This window comes from Dysidea avara, chromosome 11 (assembly GCF_963678975.1).
Source record: "Dysidea avara chromosome 11, odDysAvar1.4, whole genome shotgun sequence".
In the NCBI taxonomy this organism is placed as follows: Eukaryota; Metazoa; Porifera; class Demospongiae; order Dictyoceratida; family Dysideidae; genus Dysidea; species Dysidea avara.
The window spans coordinates 12102571-12124837 of record NC_089282.1 but is presented as its reverse complement, the minus strand read 5'-3'; the positions used below and the strand labels follow the sequence as shown (position 1 = coordinate 12124837).

The 22267-nt window shown below is 39.2% G+C and overlaps 3 protein-coding genes across 7 annotated transcripts in view; 1 reads left to right on the top strand and 2 right to left on the bottom strand.

Annotated features, from left to right (window-relative positions):
- LOC136238429 (uncharacterized) overlaps positions 1–5315 on the bottom strand; it is a 28846-nt gene extending 23531 nt beyond the window's left edge. The window contains exon 1 of the mRNA XM_066028894.1: positions 4431–5315. Coding sequence (XP_065884966.1) covers positions 4431–5193 — 763 coding nt within the window. The 5' untranslated portion in view covers positions 5194–5315. The remainder of the gene's footprint in view (positions 1–4430) is intronic.
- A 1447-nt stretch (positions 5316–6762) lies between these two features.
- LOC136238530 (uncharacterized) lies at positions 6763–11541 on the top strand. 4 transcript variants are annotated; one of them, XM_066029077.1, is made up of 11 exons: positions 6763–7021; positions 7361–7430; positions 7486–7735; positions 7786–7977; positions 8036–8155; positions 8207–9411; positions 9468–9620; positions 9669–9857; positions 9927–10059; positions 10116–10939; positions 10984–11541. In XM_066029077.1, exons 5-11 carry the CDS (start codon positions 8143–8145, stop codon positions 11497–11499), a joined length of 3033 nt encoding a protein of 1010 aa, XP_065885149.1. In that variant the 5' UTR covers positions 6763–7021; positions 7361–7430; positions 7486–7735; positions 7786–7977; positions 8036–8142; the 3' UTR covers positions 11500–11541. The 4 variants fall into 4 exon arrangements, with proteins under 4 accessions (XP_065885149.1, XP_065885148.1, XP_065885150.1 ...); XM_066029076.1 differs by having other exon boundaries at positions 7361–7735; XM_066029078.1 differs by having other exon boundaries at positions 6763–7430; positions 7791–7977.
- LOC136238531 (uncharacterized) lies at positions 11404–16064 on the bottom strand. Of its 2 annotated transcripts, XM_066029080.1 has the most exons (3): positions 15936–16064; positions 12617–12706; positions 11404–12571 (listed from the first exon to the last, which is right to left on the bottom strand). In XM_066029080.1, the coding sequence occupies exons 2-3, from the start codon at positions 12693–12695 to the stop codon at positions 11538–11540; spliced, it is 1113 nt and encodes a 370-aa protein (XP_065885152.1). In that variant the 5' UTR covers positions 12696–12706; positions 15936–16064; the 3' UTR covers positions 11404–11537. The 2 variants fall into 2 exon arrangements, with proteins under 2 accessions (XP_065885152.1, XP_065885151.1); XM_066029079.1 differs by lacking the exon at positions 15936–16064 and having other exon boundaries at positions 12617–13219.
- Between the last annotated feature and the right edge of the window lie 6203 nt (positions 16065–22267).

Below are 22267 nucleotides of genomic sequence, written 5' to 3'. Positions count from 1 at the left end.
CCGTCTGCATGATACAACATGTTTATAGGCATACTACTTCATCAGTGACAACTCGAGCCCCAGCATTGACTCCTTTTTCATGCTTTTGTCTTCTCTACTTGCACCGAGGACTTGACTTGCACACACTGAGGGCTTTTAATAACATTACAACATTGAGAAAGCTTGAATAAACAATGCCACAGATCTTCTTAGTCCTGCCACCAGTAAGACGGGCACCACAACCAACAGGGAATTGGCTTTTGTCCGTCTTTCATTAGTCTATACTATTAGACATCTAATAAAACAATTACTGTATATCTGAGTACCGTTGTCCACTGAGCGGTTTCACCAAATTGCAGCATATGTTTGACTCTCAATATTATCACGTAATCCTGGGAATTACATAGAAATTTATTAAATTGATGGAGGAATCTTAGCAAACTCAAGTATATGTGATTTTTTGATGATACTATTATATAAAGTATTACAAGACGCTCCAAAAAGATAGCAAATGCACATTTTTAGTGTGTATTAATTACGGGCGTGCCTGGGTGGGCGCTGCTATCATCAGGCTTGCTACCCAGGCACCAGTAATAGTTCCCCGGGCCTGTATCCGTGCATGCCTGGGTGTAGCTACGCCCCTGTAATACTGTAAGTATTGTACCTTTTCTAAAATTTAGGGCTGCACCGGTTCCATTTTTTACCGATACTTCAAATACCAAGTACTCAGCTGGGAAGTATCTGCAAGTACAAGTACCGATACAAAGTACTGTAAAGTAGCTCCTTCATAGTTCACACATTTATTATATAGTGCATTTCATGGTATTTTTGTACACGTTTTCAGTATGGTCCATGTTTATAATGAAATAGCCAATCAAGATTTACAAAGAAGGAAGTCACTGAAATGCAAACCAGTGAATATTCCAGTATTCTTCTGGAGAAGTGTAGATAATATCATAACAGTGCTTACAAAATCACAAAATATTCTAATCACTTCTAGCTACCTAATTGTTCTATTAGAGTTATTGACTGTTCTATTAGAGTATATCGATCTTTTTTTCAGTAAAACGTTTTCACACGTAGGTTTCAGCATAGATCAGTAATTTTGCTGGTAGTTATTAGTGTTACACTTGATGCTTTTAGGCGTCCACTATGCTAGTAAAATAAGCAAGTACAAACAAACGTTATTTTAGTCTTGCACGTGATAAGAATCGGTATCTGCAACAATATAATGGCTGATTCCGATACTTCATGAAAACAGCAGTATCGGCCCAATACCAATATCGATACTAGAATTGGTGCAGCCCTACTAAGATTCTGGTAAAATTGATAAACTATATAATTACTATATTCAAGACACCACTGCATTGCAAAAGCAGTTCCAAAAAACACTCAGAAAGCGATGATATGAGATGATAGTAGTGAGGATCAGTAGACAGTAGACCAATGTGTATAGTATAGTTTTAAACATCAATTTTAATAACATTAAAACCCTGGGGGCACAGCCCCCATTTGAGTTCTACTATTATGTCACTCCTGTTAGAATCCACCCCTGATAATCCCTACTGGTTCAAATCCTAGTTTTTCCTTTAAGCAATTGATATGGGCACTCTGAAGATGGTATACATGTACAGGATATTCCATAATATGCATACATGCTTAACTGTTTGGACCAAAACAATAGTTGGACCAAAAATGAAATCATAATAATAATAATAATAATTATTATTATTATTGTTTACTGTGCAAAACCTCTTACAAAGAGTATAAATTAATTATGTGGTTAATTGATGTTCAGCTAGCCTTGCTTTAAATTGGTCTAAACTTGAACAGGTGATGAGGTCGTTGGGTAAGTTATTCCAAATCTTTATACTTGAAGGGAAGAATGAGTTGAGGGGTCACTAACTCACGAAATAGGGGTACGAATTTCAAAATCTTGAACAAATTTCTCAAGATTTCACAGACATCAAAGGATTTCACAAAATCGAACGAGAGCTGCAAAATCTGATTTTAAATTACAGGTTGGCGTAGAGTGACAAGTTCTGAAACACCAAAAAATTGTGGGAGAAAGCCATGCAGGAGCAAAGCCTCACGAAATTGAGAAGAATTGCAAAGCAGGAGCAAAGCGAAGACATAACTATTAAAGGAAACCATACAAAACCAGGAGCGACTTGCAGCTGAAGCCCTGGGGAAACAAGGCCAATCATTCCCGTGATTAATCCCTCAAAACCAGAAACAACTGTCGAAGCCCTATCTGGTGTGAAACCCCACAAAACCAGGAGCATCTGTATGCTAAAGTTGCTTTTGTAATTTGTGTGTTGATAAGTTTATGAAGTTTGCTAAATAAATCCGAAGCGGAACGGAACATCGGATTCCACTCTTACTCAGAATGGATTATCTCCTGGTTTTGTATGGCTTCCTCACCAGCTCCTGGTTTTGTTTGGCTTCCACAACTCACTTAATACAAATCTGAAGCAGAGCGGAACATCAGATCCCTTTCGTGAGCAGTTTGCAATTATCTCCTGATTTTGTATGGCTTCTTTCCCACAGCTCCTGGTTTTGTTTGGCTTCCACGACTCGCTTAATACAAATCCGAAGTGGAGCGTAACATCGGATTTCAACCTTTGAGCAGTTAGCATGGATTCTCTCCTCGTTTTGTGCGGCTTAATTTAATTAAATTTTTTTGTTATGCAAGACTCAAAATATGAGTGTAGTGCATGCATATCAAGTTAACGTACACTTAATAAATGAATGTAAGTTAGGAGAATTAACTGTTTCTTCAGACAGAGAGTTCCATAGTCGAATAGCTGTGGGTAAGAAGGAGTGATAGTAGGTGTTTCTTTTAGCAGGAATATTCATAAATCTCATTTGATGACTTCTTGTCCTGGTAAAGCTTCTATGAAGATAATTGGAAAAGTCAACTGAAACAATATTGTTGATGATTTTGTACAACATGATAATGGTAGACTTAGTTCTTCTGTGTTCAAGAGATTACCATTTTAAGCAGTTGAGCATGTTAGTTATGCTAGAATATCTATAATAATCATTTAAAACAAATCTAGCAGCCTTATGTTGTACCTTTTCAATCTTGTCTATGTTAGATTGTGTGAATGGTGACCAAACAACAGAGGCGTACTCCAACACCAGTCTAACATATGTAAAATAAGCTAAGGATTTGACACAGAGTGAACACTGACTAAGGTTCTTTGTAAAAAAGCTAGAATGGAATTTGCTTTACAAGTGATAATGTCAATATGTTTAGACCAAGAGATAATTATTTTGACTTATTGTAACTTCTAAATATTTTGCTGAGGTAACTTCACGAATGAGGTAGTCCCTGATATTATACATAGTTGATAAGGGTTGTTTTTTTGCTACTTATAACTAGGTGTTCGCATTTGTTAAGGTTGAGAGACATAAGCCAGGTTGCAGCCCAGTTGACTAGTTTATTTAAGTCTTCTTGCAATATTGAGGCATCTTCACTTGAAAGGATAGCTCTGTAAATTATTACATCATCAGCATACAAACAAATCTTGGAGGATATAGAGATAGGTAGGTCATTAATGTATATTATGAACAGGAGAGGACCCAGGACAGAGCCTTGAGGAACACCAGATAGCACACTACAAGATGAGCTGTGCACATTTCCAAGAAGAGCTTGAAAAGGCTTCTTTCCTACAGCTCCTGGTTTTGTTTGGCTTCCAGAACTAGCTTAATATAAATCCGAAGTGGAACGGAACATCGAATTCCATTCTTACTTTTGAGCAGTTAGCATGAATTATGTCCTGGCTTTGTATGGCTTCTTTCCCACAGTTCCTGGTTTTGTTTGGCTTCCACAACTAGCTTAATACAAATCCGAAGTGGAGCATCATTCCATTCTTACTTTGAGCAGTTTGCAATTATCTCCTGGTTTTGTATGGCTTCTTTCACACAGCTCCTGGTTTTGTTTGGCTTCCACAACTCGCTTAATACAAATTCGAAGCAGAGCGGAACATCGGATTCCATTTCTTACTTTTGAGCAGTTTACAATTATCTCCTGGTTTTGTATGGCTTCTTTCCCACAGCTCCTGGTTTTGTGCGGCTTCCACAACTCGCTTAATACAAATCCGAAGCGGAGCAGAACATCGGATTTCGTTCTTATTTTTGTGCAGGAGCAGTTGAGTGTAAGCTACGGTACCAGAACGAGTATATAATCAGAATCACGATAAGAACATAAGATTTCATATTTCAGGCAGGATTTCATTGAAGGTGTACGAGATTTCGAGTCAGTTGGTGACCCCTCGGAATGAGTTAAGGTATGAGTTTACTCTTGTGTTTGGCCGATACAGTTTACTCTTGTGTTTTAATTAATTACATATTGATAATCTACTAGCTATATAATACCAACCCACAATTAATTAAAATGAACATGTAACTATCTTGTGTAAGTTACACATATTCTTAATGCTTACCATGATTTTTCACACTTTCTGCATTTAATGCTTCCTTTTTAAAGAATATTTCAACTGTGAGGTTGCTTTTAAATTCTGGAGTTTGGATTTCTCCATTAGTGTTCTCACTCATCATTTTGTGTGTTGCAGTTAACACACTATATATGCTATCTTCCAGCTTGGACTTCTGAAGTGCTTGAATTAAACATTGAGTCCAACAACCACCTCTGGCATCCTGAAATGCCGCATATCCAGGAGAAGAGGCATATGCTATAAAATAGTTTGCTCTTGTGGGAACTGTAATGTAATCAATATCAGATGTGGCTGCACCAGGGCTCTTTGGTGTTGCAACAAGATAACCAGGATCTTCAAGTTTACCTCGACAAGCATCAATAAAAAATAGTTTTGCTATGTTGATTAAAGTTTTATTGTTTGCAATATCGAGTTTGAAAAGTTGTAAAATGTTATTAACCAAAGCTTTTTCCTTGCCATCTTGAAATAGCAAAGTTCCTTTGTTTCCGTGACCTGAAAAAAAGACAACTATTCTTCTACAATTTTGAGGATACTTGAATCCGGCTAGAAGCTTGCAGCAATCTATAAATTCTTCCTTGCAGATGTTTCGCTGCTGGTAGACGCTGTACATAAATTCTTCCTTGAATAATTTCGCCAATCCATCGGAATCATTGTGGGTGCTTTTCAACTTGTCCACTTTGTTTTGGCCATAGTAATCATTCGATACGAAGAAAGCAACGCCAACATCAAAAGGACCGACTTCAATATTCATAGTCGGCTAGTCAGTATTTCGTTCGGTGCTAGAAGTTCCTTCGGTGCACAATTGACTTGTATTAAACCTTTCTGACCGTGCAGTGACTCAGTTGAATCGCACATCGACAGTTAAAGCACGCTAGGGCGCGCGCCTGATGACTTCTCCGAAAAGTTCGGGAAAACCCCTTTAGCACTTAATTGAAGACATGGCTTGACGCCATTGGTACTTACTATGTTGGTAGATAAATGCAGCTGTTAAAATGGTTATTTTGTATAGCCACAGCGCCTCGAGCTCTCGATTTAGTCATGGAATCTCTCAGCATCTTTCTAACAGAAAGCGACGACTGTATAATAAAGCTAGATCATCTCTTAAATCAGATTGGGACACATATAAAACCTTTAAAAGATATACACAGAGAGAATGTCGTAATGCACACAACACATATGTTTCTAGACTTTTTGATATGAACAGTGGCTGTGGCTCTAAGAAGTTCTGGTTATACATTAAGTCCAAAAGAAATGAGCAAAGTGGCATCCCATCTCTTGAAAAACGTAACGAATTGTTTACAGATAATCTAGCCAAAGCCAACATCCTAGCTAAATGAACAATTTTTGTCTGTATTCACCATTGACAACTCCAAAGTTGAATCAGTTCTTTCTCTTGATGGTCCCCTCCTACCCAGGCATATCTCCTATCCAAATTGACTGTGATGGTATTTCTCATCTCTTACAGGAACAGAACCCTCATAAAGCTTCTGGTCCTGATGGCATTTCAGCTAGATTTCTAAAAAAGACCTCTGTTAACACTGCACCAGCACTTGCATTGATATTTAATGCTTCTCTCACCCAAGGTAAACTTCCACTGTGAAAAAAGAGGGATATAAAATGGTATTTCCAGTGGCTTATTGAATACAAAAAAGCTTGATATAACCTGTATTAACTAACAATCTCATGTTAGGCTTTAGTTAATGTGTTAAACATACTGAAACCATATATGTGATGGTATATGGTGGACATTATACTAGATATAAGCTATTTCAGGTAATGTGGTAAATAAACTGAAACCATATATGTAATAGTATAGTATGCATTATCAAACAGTACTATCGTACTGTTTAAGTAGGGATCCGGGTGGATTTGGCGCGCCTCAAATTTCGATCCCTCAAAAATCATCCTAGAAATATCTCACACAGCAAATAAACCTTTTACTAAAGAGTCTTCAAGTTTCTAACTTTATTTCTAGCGTTACATATCAGGAAACGACTAGAAAAGTGCTGGAATTTTATTTCTAAAAAATCGCTAAAACAGAAATTTTCGTCTGCCAGCCTGCCTGCCTGCCTGACCACATTCGCAAGGCTACAGGCCAAACGAAGCAGCAAAGGATCACCATTCTTTGCCACAATATTTAACTCGCTGCTGGGATGTGCCTTTTCGCGTTCCGACGAGTGTCTGCCTTCTGCGCTTTGCCTTTCCTTTTATCTTCAATTACAGATCGTCTTCTTCTTTTCCAGTCACGGAGGCGTTGATAATTCGTATCGACACTTTCCTTAGAGCAGCCGTATTCGGACGCCACAAAACTAATAACGGATTCCGTACTGTAAGGGCAAGTAGATGCCTGCATAGATATTTAACCCCCCGGGATTGGAAACCGCAAGCCGCTTTCTTTGTGTCAAAGGAAACACTCCGCGTTGCCTTGTTAACACGTTCTTTTGATCCCCGCTGTCTTCTTGTCAAAACGTGAAAAGGAATGGTAGCGTTGCTGTAGCAGTGGACGTAGCTGGCCAACTTTATTGCTTCTTTGTAGCAGCTCGTTTCTGTCGGCTGGCCTCGCGGTTCGTAGTAGGAAGGTCAGTCCGTCTCATTTTTGTCACACTTCCCTCGTGTATTTGTTTGGGGTTCTGAGGGGAGGCGTTCTAGCTTTTACAGCAACATTTCAAGGTGTGCTTGAAGCGTTTTTTTACTGGGAATCGTTCACAACAAGTTTTAGGTTCATAGCTACAACCTATCGCTTTTTATAATGAAAAGATCAGTTATGAAGGAGGTGAAAAGACTAAACGTTTGAGGCTTGTATTTGTATTTTGAAGGGACATGCAACACTTTTTTCATCATAAAATAATATCTTTGTATCTACAAAATGGTTTCCATGTGTTTGTACACATCTATTGGTAATAATGTGTCTATTTTAGGCCACTGATCTGTTGCTGGTGGAATACCAAGGTCCGCTGCTTGTTTTCAACTGGAGTACTTGCTGCAATGGTATTTTAAAGGCTGTTTATATAATTTTGAATCAAATGGTTTTGTTTACAAATAGTTTAATGATAGGAGGGGACACAGAAGGCTGAGGCTGACTAGTCGTAAGCATTTTAAGCCAAAACCTAAATTGCCCAAGAGTTTGCGGGTCTCCATTTCCAAGCAGAAAGTCTCTGAACTTAAAGTGTCACTACCGATCGAACTAGTGAACTTTCATGTATCTGTCCCTATTTCATCATTTCTGGACGGACCAGTTCCTAATATCTGTGTTCTACACAGGAGGCTGCAATCGCTGAATAAGATACCACAAGGTACGTATGAATTGTTGCAATGGAATTGTGTGCACAAATTTTGTTCCAAGGGTAGAGCACCAGTATTGAAGATCGCTTGCTTACTCTCTTTGAGGTTTCGTGCTCAGAGAAAGCTGCTGGACCTGCAGTGGTTAAAGCTATCAAGGTAAACAGTGATTTTACCTGGACTGCTTCATACCGAGGGCATCCAATATCCCATGAATGTCAAGTACTACAAGAGTCACCAGCATTGGTTAATACCGGTAAGGCTTTGCTGGTTTGATGTGGTGCATGCATGTTGACGTCTATTGGTAATTGCAGCTCAAAGACTTGTAGATTTACTTGAAGCAGTTTGTAAGAGTGAAGTATGCAAGGGAAACTTTGAAGAGAAGTACACTTCATTGCCCAATATTCACGATGACGTTTTAATGAACCAGTCTAGTAAGTTTATTTTCTCTTTTGGTGCAACAAATTATGATGTTAATACAACAGGAACTGAAGTTGTTGGCATATTGGACTCTAGCAGAACTGGTGTTCCATCAATTCACCATGCCAAGTGCGAAATATTGGTGAACTGTGCACAAGAACGGTGTGGATACTGTGGAAAGCATCGTAAGTCACTGACAGCCATGGCTTCCCGTGCATCTCGCTCAGATGTGCCGATAGACGATCGTACCTCTCCAACCAGCCATACAACTTATCTTTGCTTGACAAGTAAAGAAAAGAGTGAACGCCTTCACCGCTTGCACAGTGACAAAAGAGCATGCCAGCAGCAGGTCAGAAGATTGCAAGAGGCAATAGATGAATCGATCTTGATTGATGGGGTGACTGTGGATAAAGAACTGAATGGTGACCTATTGCAACTGATGAAAAACTGTACAGAAAATGTTTATTCTTCTCCCAAGGAAGGCACCTTTGAACGATTGTTTTGGGATCAGCAGCAGAAGGCAAACTCCTTGGAGAACAGCAAATCTATGCGTTGGCACCCTCTGGTCATCAAATGGTGTCTGTACCTAAGACACTTGTCTGGAAACGCTTATGAGCTTTTGCGCAGTTCTGGGTGTATAAAACTACCTTCCCAAAGAACATTAAGGGATTACACCCACTATATCAAGAGCCAGGTGGGATTCTCTGCTGAAGTAGATCAGGCAATTGTTGATGCTGCTGACCTTACCAAAGATCTTCACAAATATGTGACTTTGATTATGGATGAAATGTACATCAAAAGCGATTTGGTATATGACAAGCATGATGGCACTCTAATTGGCTTTGTCAATATCGGTGATGTAAACAATCAGCTACTTGATTTTCAGGCTTTTATTGACAATGGGGAGTCAAAATCTTCTCTGGCTACAACGATGATGGTGTTCATGGTTAAGGGGCTGCTCCATAAGTTTGAATACCCATATGCTCAGTTTGCTTGTGGAAGTATGTCAGGTGACCTGATCTTTGATCCCATCTGGGAAGCTATTGCAAGGCTTGAAAGAATTGGCTTTTTTGTGTTAGCTCTGTGCTGTGATGGAGCTTCGTCCAACCGTAAGCTCTGGAAATTGCACAGCAAGGGAAAGGAGCTAGTGTACAGAGTGCCTAATGTTTTTGCTGCTGAAGGGAAGAGATTTCTGTATTTTATTTCAGATCCCCCACACCTCATAAAGACGATACGAAACAGCTGGTACAACAAGAAGAGGAAGTTATGGGTAATAAATATTTCATTTAGCAAGTACCACCTTATTTTTGTGTATGTTATTCCTAGTGCAATGGGCAAAACATTGAGTGGCAGCACTTGGTGGATTTATATAATGTGGAGACAGAGAAGGAAGAAGGGACACGTCTTGTGACAAAGTTGAAGTTTGAGCACATAAACCTGACTTCTTATTCCAAGATGAGGGTTGATTTAGCAGCACAAGTATGTTTCATTGTATTGCCTGCCATGTGTATTATATATGTTTTACAGGCGCTTAGTGAGCAAGTGGCTCATGCCCTGGAACAAACAAGAGGAGACGAAGTTTTAGAGACCATTAAGTTCATTCGATACATGGACAAATTTTTTGACTGTCTAAATGTCACTAACCTAGAGGTTGGATACCACAAAAAGAAACGTTTCCAGGAACCATACATGTCAAGCAATGATTTTCGTTTGAAGGTTTGTTGCATGTGAACATATACTTTCTGCAAAGGTCTCTTTATTTGTTTACTCTCATACTACTTGTAGTGGCTGCAAGACGATTTCATGGGATACCTGAAAAGCTGGGAAGCCTCCGTTAAAAAGCGGAAAGGTTATACACCCAAGGAGAAGAAGATGATGCTTATGCCAGATGAGACACTCCAGGGAATTGCTGTGACAGGTAATAAATTGTACTGTGATGCAAGATTGTAATATTTGTTGTCAATTTGTATGCAGTCAAATCATTTGTGGAGATTGTTCAATACCTTTTCACTGTTCCTGGTGTTAAGTGCTTCCTGAGTGGATGGCTGTCACAAGACTGCTTGGAAAAATTTTTTGGCTGTCAAAGACAGCGGGGAAAGAGCAGTGAAAATCCCAATGAGTATGAATTCTGCAAGAACTCCCAAGCTCTACGTGTCATCAATTCTGTCTGTGGGCATGTGCCCAGAGGGAATTGCAAGGGTAGCAAAACTTCTATTGACTGGGAAGAGGAAAGTAAACCTTTGCCAAAACGTAAAAAGAAAAGATCAGAAAATCACCCGCCACTACCTGAGAAGTGTGACCTAGCAAAATCACAGTCCCAGCCTTCATCCACCTTACTAGTTGTAAAGTCGCAGTGCCAGCCTTCACCCATGTTGCCAGCCACAATTGTGAAGTCACAGTGCCAGCCTTCATCCATGTTGCCAACTACAATTATGAAGTCGCAGTACCAGCCTTCACCAGCCACAATTGTGCCAGCCTTCACCTGCCACAATTGTAAAGTCGCAGTACCAGCCTTCACCCATGTTGCCAACTACAATTGTAAGTCTCAGTGCCAGTCTTCACCCATGTTGCCAACTACAATTGTGAAGTCGCAGTGCCAGCCTTCACCCATGTTGCCAGCCACAATTGTAAAGTCTCAGTGCCAGCCTTCACCCATGTTGCCAACCCCAATTGTGAAATCACAGCATCAACCAATGAGGGATTGTCAAAATCCTGAAGTTGTGGTCACCATTAATAAGTACAGTTTGAAGCAATGTGACCTTTCAACACTACAGGACAATGAATGGCTGAATGACATGGTATGTACATTTGTGCATATGGTAATAATTTATTGTAATTACAGGTGCTCAACAGCTACATGAGTTTGATTATGGATAGATGTGATGATGTTTACATCTTCAGTACATTCTTCTATACCAAGTTTTCAACTTCGGGATACCAAGGAGTACAAAACTGGACTAATAGGGTAATAATATTTGACAAGAGGGTGTTGCTGTTTCCAGTACATCTTACTAATCACTGGTGCCTTGTTGCTGTTTACATGTCTACTGGTAGAATTACTCTACATGACTCACTGCCAAGCAGCAACAGTGCACACTGTATGGATGTTGTTGAACGTTATTTAGTTATAGAGGCAGCTGAACGGAAATTTACTTTAGGAAGTTTCAGCAAGGAGGCTTACACAATTCCTCAACAGAGTAATTTCAACGATTGTGGTATTTTCGTTTGTATGAATGGGCGCAGCATTGCTGAGAAGTTGGACTATAAATATTACTTGAACATTCCAAGAACAAGGCAACATATTAAGAATGAATTGTTATGTTCCAAACTTTTGACTTTTAACTGTGTGGACATATAATGGTACATTTAAAAAAAAATTAAAAGGTACTTAATTCATTAATCAGTGCTATCATGTAGTTCTCTGCGTAAAGCTTTAGCTCGTTGTGTGCCTTTTGCTGTTGCTTGCTTATGCTTTTCCATCAGGTTACTTGCGTAGGAATAACCTCTCACTGTTACAAACAATTCCACAATTTTATGTAGCAACAATTTGTAAGTCTCTTCATCGCCAACATCAAAATCAGCTTGTGCTATTAGCCAGTGGAATTCCACCTCCTCACTTTCCACTACATGCTTGATTATGGCTGACTTATGGCCTGAGCCTTTGAGTAACTGCTTCAGGCACTTTCTCACTTCTTCTTCAATTGCTACAAACAGCAAGTATGTTGTGTTTTTTACATACCACAAACCACCCCTGTCTACCCGTTGTGTCCAATCTTCATCAGTGTTGGTAGCATCAGAATCTTTGTCTGCTGTCAACTCCATCAAGCAGAGTACAAGTTCCTCCTTCATGTCATGGTTACTACGCTCTAACTGCTTACGGAGATGACGACAAATGTATCCAGCTGTGTAGCGTAAAGCATTCCCTTCATTATTAGTTAGTGGCTCAACAGCTTGTGAAGAACTGCTTTCAATTTTTGTTGCTTTCCTTATGTCTTCATTGAACATCAAGGTTGTGAGCTGCTGATATAGAGTGGGTGTTGGGTTCACCTTTGCTTCTGAAAGTAACTTTTCCCACAGCTTTGTAAATTCTTCTGATGAGCGAAGTATGAAAAATGATTGCCACAGTCGATCTCTGTTAATACTACTTGGATTGAGGTACTTTATACAGCCTTGAAATCGTTCTTGAAGCTGCTGCAAAAACGTAAGAATCGTTGGAAAGTTTTCATCATTAGTTGCCCAGTCCAGCAACACAACTGCTGCCTCACGTGCTTCCCTTGCAGCCTTTGAGTCAAACTTGACAGTTTTGTCCTCTAAAACATTATAAATCGCCGTCACGAGCTGCTCGTTTGAGGATAACGTCGAGGATTGCTGACTCGATGATGACGACATCTTCTTGCCCGACTTGGGTCGGCCTCGACGTTTGGGTGCCACTATTTAAACTGGGTAATATTTCTCTACTACACACTTTAACGTACCTATGACTGCAGGCGTGTCTGGTGACCCGGAAGTTTCGTTCAAAGTGGGCTCCATCATCCGTGATCCATGCCCTGCCATGCCTTTTGACTCTAGTAAATTACAGTAAACTAGTATTTGAATATGCGGAGAAAGTACAACAGGGATTGTATGTGTTAATATGTGTTGATAAGCCCGTTTCCAATCCCGGGGGGTTAAATATCTATGATGCCTGTATAGCAACACTTGCAAAGCGATCAAACAACCTAGTGAAGTAAGAACACACTGCCACGCCCCTATCAATCAGAGCGCGCGCTCGTACTTAACGATCAGTGGACCACGCCCATTATTAATGGTCCAGCTGTAACTAATTGTAGAAAACAGGAGATAGAAACCCTGCATGCCTTTCAATTTAGTAATTGAGCAGCTTGCATAAAGCAAGTAGCAAGATCGAGATACTCTAATAGAGCAGTCAGTGCCAAAGATCAATAATAGCTATATACCTATACCAAAAAAAGTTAACAAACTAGTGAATTTAAAAATTGTTAATTTAGAAATGGAAGTAGGGATCAAGCGATAAAAACTACTGAAACAAGTGATTTGAATGATGGCAACTATTACAACATAGCTTTGTGGGGAAATCCCTACTTTGGCATTGAACATATATGGTGACGTGGTGAGATACCAATGTAAGGATTTCCCCACAAAGCTATGTTGTAATAATTGCCATCATTCAAATCACTTGTTTCAGTAGTTTTTATCGCTTGATCCCTACTTCCATTTCTAAATTAACAATTTTTAAATTCATACTAAAGTATAACATGAGTATAATAAAGGGTTTATATTAAGGCTTATTTGTATTCAATAAGCCACTGGAAATACCATCTTATAACCCACCTTTTTCACAGTGTTCCACTTGATTGGAAAAGTGTTTTTATTACACTTATTTTTAAGAAGAGCTCCCGTATATATCCCTCCAACTACCGTCCCATTTCATTGACATGCATTTTGTTGCAAAATATTTGAACATATATTGTCTTCATCGATAACTAATCATCTAAACACTTTTAATATTATTTGTAAGGAACAGTTTGGCTTCCGAAAACACCGTTCCTGTGAAACTCAACTTTTAGAGGCTGTAAATGATCTTATATCTAATCTTAATGCTAATATTCAAACAGATCTCCTCTTGTTAGATTTCTTAAAGGCATTTGATACAGTATCTCATAAATGTTTACTATCCAAATTATCCCACTATGGTATCAATGGTCAAATATTTAGTTGGATTAAAGATTTTCTGCTTGACAGGAAACAGCAAGTCATTCTTGGAAATGTGCACAGCTCATCTTGCAGTGTGCTATCTGGTGTTCCTCAAGGTTCTGTCCTGGGTCTTCTCCTGTTCATAATATACATTAATGACCTACCTATCTCTATATCCTCCAAGATTCATTTGTATGCTGATGATGTAATAATTTACAGAGCTATCCTTTCAAGTGAAGATGCTTCAATATTGCAAGAAGACTTAAATAAACTAGTCAGCTGGGCTGCAACCTGGCTTATGTCTCTCAACCTTAACAAATGCGGGCACCTAGTTATAACTAGCAAAAAACAACCCTTATCAACTACATGCAATATCAGGGACTACCTCATTCGTGAAGTTACCTCAGCAAAATATTTAGAAGTTACAATAAGTCAAAATAATTATCTCTTGGTCTAAACATATTGACATTATCACTTGTAAAGCAAATTCCATTCTAGCTTTTTTACAAAGAACCTTAGTCAGTGTTCACTCTGTGTCAAATCCTTAGCTTATTTTACATATGTTAGACTGGTGTTGGAGTACGCCTCTGTTGTTTGGTCACCATTCACACAATCTAACATAGACAAGATTGAAAAGGTACAACATAAGGCTGCTAGATTTGTTTTAAATGATTATTATAGATATTCTAGCATAACTAACATGCTCAACTGCTTAAAATGGTAATCTCTTGAACACAGAAGAACTAAGTCTACCATTATCATGTTGTACAAAATCATCAACAATATTGTTTCAGCTGACTTTTCCAATTATCTTCATAGAAGCTTTACCAGGACAAGAGGTCATCAAATGTGATTTATGACTATTCCTGCTAAAAGAAACACCTACTATCACTCCTTCTTACCCACAGCTATTCGACTATGGAACTCTCTGTCTGAAGAAACAGTTAATTCTCCTAACTTAAATTCATTTATTAACTTATTAAGTGTACATTAACTTGATATACACTACACTCATATTTGAGTCTTCCATAACAAAAATTTAAATTAAATTAAAATTAGAAATGCTTTAGGCAAGTAGCTAGATAGAATCTAAGACAAACTTTTACATTGCTGTTAGATAATTATTTATTAGATTTACTTTTGTATAATGTAATACATTGATTGGGTATGCATACAGGCATTTCCCCCTTCTTTTAATATACTGTTGTGTTCTGTTTTTAATTTAGTCTGATTAGAGTATGCATGTGCATTTGTTTTCTAATATTTTAGGGCATTTCGATCATGAAGCAGCTTTGTGTAGTAGCGAAGATATTTCATGGTGAGATACTGTGGAGCATACAGCATAATAATGTACGTACGTATGAGCATGTATGCAAAAGCATGCATATCATCATGGATGCTATTATATTTGAAATAGTACAGTTTTTCCATGTGTGTGAAGTGATTAAATTGAATGCAAACACTGCCCTGCCCTGTTTTACCTGATTTGAGTTCCAATCATTTAATAAGTGGAATTTTTATTGACCTAATTTAAAAAAATTATTTAACAGAGGGGAAAAAACCAACTAATTAAAAACCGCTTTAAACCATTGCAAACTCAAACAAATTATTACTGTTACACACTGCTGAAATGACTCTCCTTTGTTTGATATGTATATAAACCTGGTAACTACTTTTGTCACTGTAGGACCTAATCATGAAGTCGTGCCAATGTAAAAATACATAGAAAAAGCAAAACCTATTAAATTGAGAAAAACCAAACTGATGACAGCACTGACATTAACTAATTTTCATTGAAATACCTTGAAAATGACTAGCTATATAGCTAGCAGATAATTTTTACCCTATAGTAAAACAAAAGATCTCTATACTTGTCAGGAGTTACGTTAAAGTTTTTATCCCATATGATTGTAGTATATTCTCAAAGTTTCTCTCCACATGTCCAATGAACATGTATTTTTGGTAATGCGAAATTTCGTCTCACTCACTGACCATAGTCGCAAGCCTAGAGACCAAATGAAGCAGCGCATGGTCACCATTTTACGCCACAACAACAAATTTACGCCACAACAACAAACTCACTGGTGGGATGTGCCTTTTGGGGTTCCAACGAGTGTACGCCCTGTACACCTTGTCTTTTCTTTTATCTTCAGTAATGCTGCTTGTCTTCTTCATCCAATGAAACCATATTGAGACGTTGATTTTCCATATCAACACTTTCTTTAAGCAGCATATATACGAAGGCATATATCAAGACTCACGGTAGTGAGGCGCGTGGCCAAGAAACTACGAAGCGCACGCCCAATGGAACGTTTTCATAACGAGTAATTAGGTTAACGATAAATACGGCACAGGCGGCAGGGCATCATTTAGAGCGTTAGGTTACTAAGGCGAATTCGTTACCTCGAGCGTTACCTCGTACTTTACGGTCCTGGCGGAAGAACCCAATGCGGCGATTCTTGGTGAGAAAGATGTTATGAACTGTACGCGTATGGGGCAGATCACTAGTCCTATACTAGGCATTCCAGTATCCGAGATTTTTTAATAAAAAATTCTCCGTATATTCCCCAATAGAACCCTGGCACAAAATGACAACTCGTGTTTAACTTGGGATTGCTCCGTCGTCCGAGCTCCAATGAAGATGAAAATCGTTGTGGGGTTTGTCTACACGCTGATCATCATGAAAATCTTAGTTTTATCGTGTGCGTTACATATAAGTAAGTTTTGTGTTGTTTTGTAATCTTTTCAAGCCTTGTAATGTATGTAGAATACTTTAAAACTTTAAAAAACGTACTGTCGGGTGGAAGGTAGTCACTGGTGCTTACTTTAAAGTGCGTAGTTACTTCACTTGGGTTAGCGATTTTCAGCTCCAGAGCAATTTCCTGATGGCTGTATCATCAGCTCAAAAGTATAAACCACTTCAAAGTTGGCGTAACAATGCCATAATTGAAACCACAACTCCACCTTAGGTATTGTTGCATCATTGTGGCACCTCCACTTTAGTTGTTTACCTTCATAAGTTATTAACTTGATGTTTTTACCAACTTGAGATAGCCACTTGCCTATGGGTATACACCATTGTATTGAGAAGTGTGCAGTAGGTGAAACATATTTGCTCACCACAAAGCATGCAAAGATCGCTGAGATCTAAGAAGACCTGAAGTTACTCTCATTACATGTACAAACTTGCAGCTAGAAGCAACTGCAGTTTCAAGATAGTCCAGATTGCTAGATGGCTTCCTGATTCAATTGTGCCATTTTTCCCTGTAAAATGTTTGGGGAGCCCTGGAGAAAAAATGTACCTTTTTTCAGTTTTTAAGCACTGTGCATGCCAAAGTAGCTAATTTCAACCCAACAAACTATATATTTCTGAGATCGGCAACCAATACTCTATCTATTGAGCATATACAAAGCCCGTTTTTCCAAAATTTAAAAATCGGTCTGGAATGCCTACCTATACGCATATGGGACGCCCATACGCGTAAGGGGCCCCGTACGTGTATGGGCGCTCCATACGTGTATGGGCGCTCCATACGTGTATGGGCGCTCCATACGCGTATGGGCGCTCCATACGCGTATGGGCAGCCCATACGCGTATGGGACAGCTCTCCCCTCAGAGTCTATTTTAGCTACCTGGGCTTGATGGACTGCCATCCCTAGTTCTATTTGTTTTCATGCAAGCCACAGGACCGTCGAGTCCTGTAGACCTTCAGCTTTTATGTTATGAAGTTTTAATAAAAATAAATGGTTTAGACTGTGAAATAAACTAACTGTAGAGCGAGAGTCGTACTTTCTGACTGCTCTATTAGAGTGACTGTTCTATTAGAGTATCTCGATCAGTTTCTATAAAATCAAAAGTAAAGTTTTGTTGGGGGTTGAATAGCTATAACGGATGCTAGTTAAATGTAATTGAATGCATATAGCTTTAAAATACTGTTTATTATAGCAGTAATTTTTCCATGATAAATTGCGAACACAGCTCAGTCTCTACTAGAATTGCTATAGCTACTCAGCTAAGTTTGAAAGGGATTATGTCGACACCTAAGAAACCAATCTAGATTCGCCATGCACTGCATGAAACTGTCAGGACTTGAGTAGCTTTGTAGCTAACTAGAGCCAGCTATCTAGCTAGTTGGTAAACCAGAAGATTTTAATCATCTCCTTGGATGAAGGATTTAGCTAATATCGATTTACGCTAGTGACCCATACGCGTATGGGTATCCCATACGCGTACGGGATGTCCCATACGCGTACAGGAAGCCCGTATAGGTATACGCACCCCACTCCCGCACTCACACTCATGCATCATCATCCGACTCCGCCCACTCTCACACACTCACTTCCCCGATATGAAGAAGTTTTGCTCAAAAATGGAACTTTCAGGCCAGCTGCCATGACTAATTAGGTGATTTGTCCAATCAAGATCAAAGCAATTAAGCAGCTGTAATTGATTCAACTTGCTATATTTCATTTATTAAAGGCTTTACTGTTGCTGATTTTTCATTTTGTAGGTTTTGGGACATCTCTACTACACTGAGCGTCAAAGATTGGCTATTCTTCCATAGTGCCAGTTCATGACAGATGTATTGGTGTACTAGAACTTTTGCACACATACAGTGTTTCATTAATAAAATAGTTTTAAAGCACTGGATTAAGTTATTTATAGTTAAAGATTGGCTGTGCGTTGCTTGTCAAACCTAACTCGACGAACTCCGTGCCAAAACACAGCTTTAATCTCGCTCCGAATTGCCCGCATATTTTACCTCCGACTTTAGCATCGTTTTGACGAGATATACTTTACGCTGGATGTGCTCACTATGGCTTGTTAGAAACGCTCAAGAATAGGCTACCAGAATCTAGCAGCGAATCCTGAAAAATCCAAACATGTCACGAGATATGATCGAATCTATAAGAATAGTGAAAATGCCCCATAGGAAATGTATTGAAACCAATTGTGTTCCTGTATTGTCAAAATGACGAGCGGGTTTTTTGTGTACCGAGCTTCATTTAGTATCATTCTGTTCACCATGAGTTGCTCTTTCTCATGTTACTTGGGAATCTGAAATACGTATTTGGAGTGAAAAGATACGTGAGTATAAAGTGTCTGTACAATAGAATTTATCCACTTTATAGTGAACAAATCGGTGAGGCTGGAGCAAAAACGTAGCAAATTTCCGCAAACTTCTTGATATATGGGATATCCCATACGCGTGTGGGACAAATACGCATATGGGTCACAACAAAGACATTCCTGGAGCCGCCCTAGGTGGGAGAGATCATAGCTCTTTGAAAATACCCGATGGCTGTCGTGTAGAAATGCATCTACAAAGGGAAAGAAGGCTGACCTTGTGTTGCGGTGAGATGCAGCTATGAACTATACCGTAAATGTACAATGTATAATGCACAATGTAATGTACTTCTCCAGGTGTGCGTCAATGCTAATGCAAGATGTTTCACAATACTGAGCACTGTTTTTCAGCACAGAGGCTATTAGTACAAATCGCGCTCAGTTCAGTACTCAACACCAAGTCTTACTGCCTATAGAATTGATGCATTGTTACCTGTATCCACCCGCCTGTGTCTATCAGTAACCTGGCGCTTAGTAGCCCTCTTATGCAAAAAATCACTTGTGATACACAACGTTTCCTCTAATAAAACATACATTTACCCTAATACAACATACATTTACCCTAATACAACACACATTTACTCTAATGGAACATACAATTACTCTAATAGAGCACACACTTCCTTTAATAGAAAACACACTTATATTGTTTGTTATTTAGAGTGAAGTCCTACATTAGCAATGGATGGGTATCCAAGACATTGATAAATCCTAATGCAAACAACACATCTTTTGACAGTTTGAGATCAGTAGAAATCAATTACAATGGAAATTGGGTCAGTATAAGACATGCTTATTCTTGTCCAGAACAGCTTCCAGCATTTAACCATGGTCACATGATATCATATTTTGTGTCACGCACTGTTGCAAATGGTTTACCAGCAGGTGATGAGAAGTCAATAAATAAATCAGCCAGGTATTTGTATCACTGCGGACACATACAATCCATGGAAGTAGAAAAGACCTCAAAAGCAACACAAATCTAACTTTTGATCATTGATTTGCAATGTTACCTCCAAGCATAATCAGGCTGATAGCCTGCAGTGGGTGACCAGTCACCCGGGCCAACATGTGGTTAGCCACTCTATTCATTTTATAGGCGTACCTAAAAGAATTTGATTATGGGAGGTACAATCTAACGTCGTACGAACGTTTATCACCATGAATGGAGAAGTGCAAAAATATCACGGAAAATTCTGTTTAGCGCCCATCTGTTTCTAGAGTGTTTTATTTTATTTTTATTTTATATATATTTTTTTAAAGAAAATAAGATTAGAACATACAAATAAACAGTTAAACAATTAAATCAAAAACTGAGTCTCTGATTGCACTTAGGTCACGGAGCACTTTTGATGTAATGACCTTGTGAAGATTGTGCTCCTCTAATGCACTGGATTGCTGAATGCAGCAAACAAAATGACAATTTACATCTAATCCATCCTAGTACTGTGGCATAAAGGTCATTCCATTTGTCAGACAATAAACTCGCCAATCTCTTGTAAAATACACTGGCTTCATGGCCCATTCCTCCGGAAGCAGAGAACACTAGAGGCGTAAAAGAACTGTGTTCCACTTCACGGATTCGTAACTCATAAGTTCTCTTCTTTGTTATTTCATGTTTCCTGTAACATGACTGAAGGGTGGTTCCACTGTCGGATGGTGCAAGTGGGTTAAAAACTCTGACGTCCGTATAGCATTTTTCATAACGACCACCCCAAAATCCATTCATGGCAATGTCCAAGCGTGCGTCATCCTGAGTGTTGGCAGTCTTCTGTTGAAACCTTTCATCACTTAGAGGCTGCAGATGAGGCTCAACCCCCACATCATGGCACATTTCAGATAATAATTCAGCTGTGATATCCCTCACTTCGTTGTGGCGTATTGAAGGGAATATACCCTTTGGACAAGATAGGGCATGATCAACAGAAAAGTTGGTACCACATGCACAGTGGGAAGGTGTACGAGAGGGCATCCAGCCATACCTCAAAGCAAGGGCATCTTGAAAGACAGTCTTGTGTAGGGAGAAACCATGTTCCTGCACAGGTAGGGCAGTAAGCCAGCTAGAAGCACCCTTTTCCTGTGCTAAAGTAACAGCCCTCTGAAGAGTGGGAGTAAGCTTAGAGAATAGTTCCTTAGAAAGAGTGGACAAATTGATAGTCTTGGATTGTTTAATTTCAAGCTTACAGGAGTACAGGCTACAACGAGTATCGGCAGTATAGCCAAAATTCTGTGATAAAATGAGTGATCGTAAGGGTGCTGTGACATACATTGAAGCAGAAAACTCAATAGATGATAAAGAATCAGGTGCAACAATGCCTAGACGACCAAATCTAGTTGGAAGGGCAAAGAGTGAACGTTGAAGAACACCAGGTGGGTCAAGGGCAGTCAAGGCTGGAATAAACTTTGTCAATATGGCTTTCTCGAGTGACTGGAAACTAGAAGATGTATCAGGGACTGTACATGTTACATACAGCCAACGGCTAAATAGTCCATGAGTAAAACATGTATAAGCAGCATGAGGTTGGGAGATAGCGATGGAGGACAGAGTATTAACTTCAGAAACCCACTGGCTAATCTTATCAAAAGTAAATCTTTCCACATACTCAGAGGTGCCAACTGGAGCACCAAGGTGAGATCTGCCATCAGATGTAATATTTACAGCTGAGTCATGAAACAGTTCCTTACCAATAGAGCAAAACTGAGTCTTAGTAACAAGCCATGTCTTCTTTGCATTGGGGAAGTAACCAAAGCTAGGACCCAGTGAGGAAACTTGGTCCCACCACATACGAAGAGCAGAAATTTTACCACAGGCAGCAGCATCATCTGCATACCACACCTGAGTGACAGGTGCAGTGAGTTTCTGAATTAAAGGTACAGTGGCTAGAGCATAAAATGGCATTGCAAGCGGGTCACCTTGAGTTGTCCCTTCCTCAGAGTAGAGAACATCACCATCAACAAAGAGGCAAGCAGGGTGTCGGTAAGTATTTATTAGAATGGTGGAAAATGATGAACAGAGATGCTGGATGTTGTACAAAGCCACGGCTCTGTTAAGAGAGTTGAAAGCATTAGTAGCATCATGCTCTCAGTATCATCATCATTAAAAGCTTCCCTCATAGCATGAACAGCAGCTTCCCCTCCTGATGGTTGTCCTGCACACAGTTGCAAAGAGCCAGCAGCAAACTGAACATCTTCACCAATCACACACAAAACAGCTTTAACAATAATACGTCTTACTATTTCACCAATGCCAATAGATCGGACACCTGGTTTCTTGTCTAAAGCTATC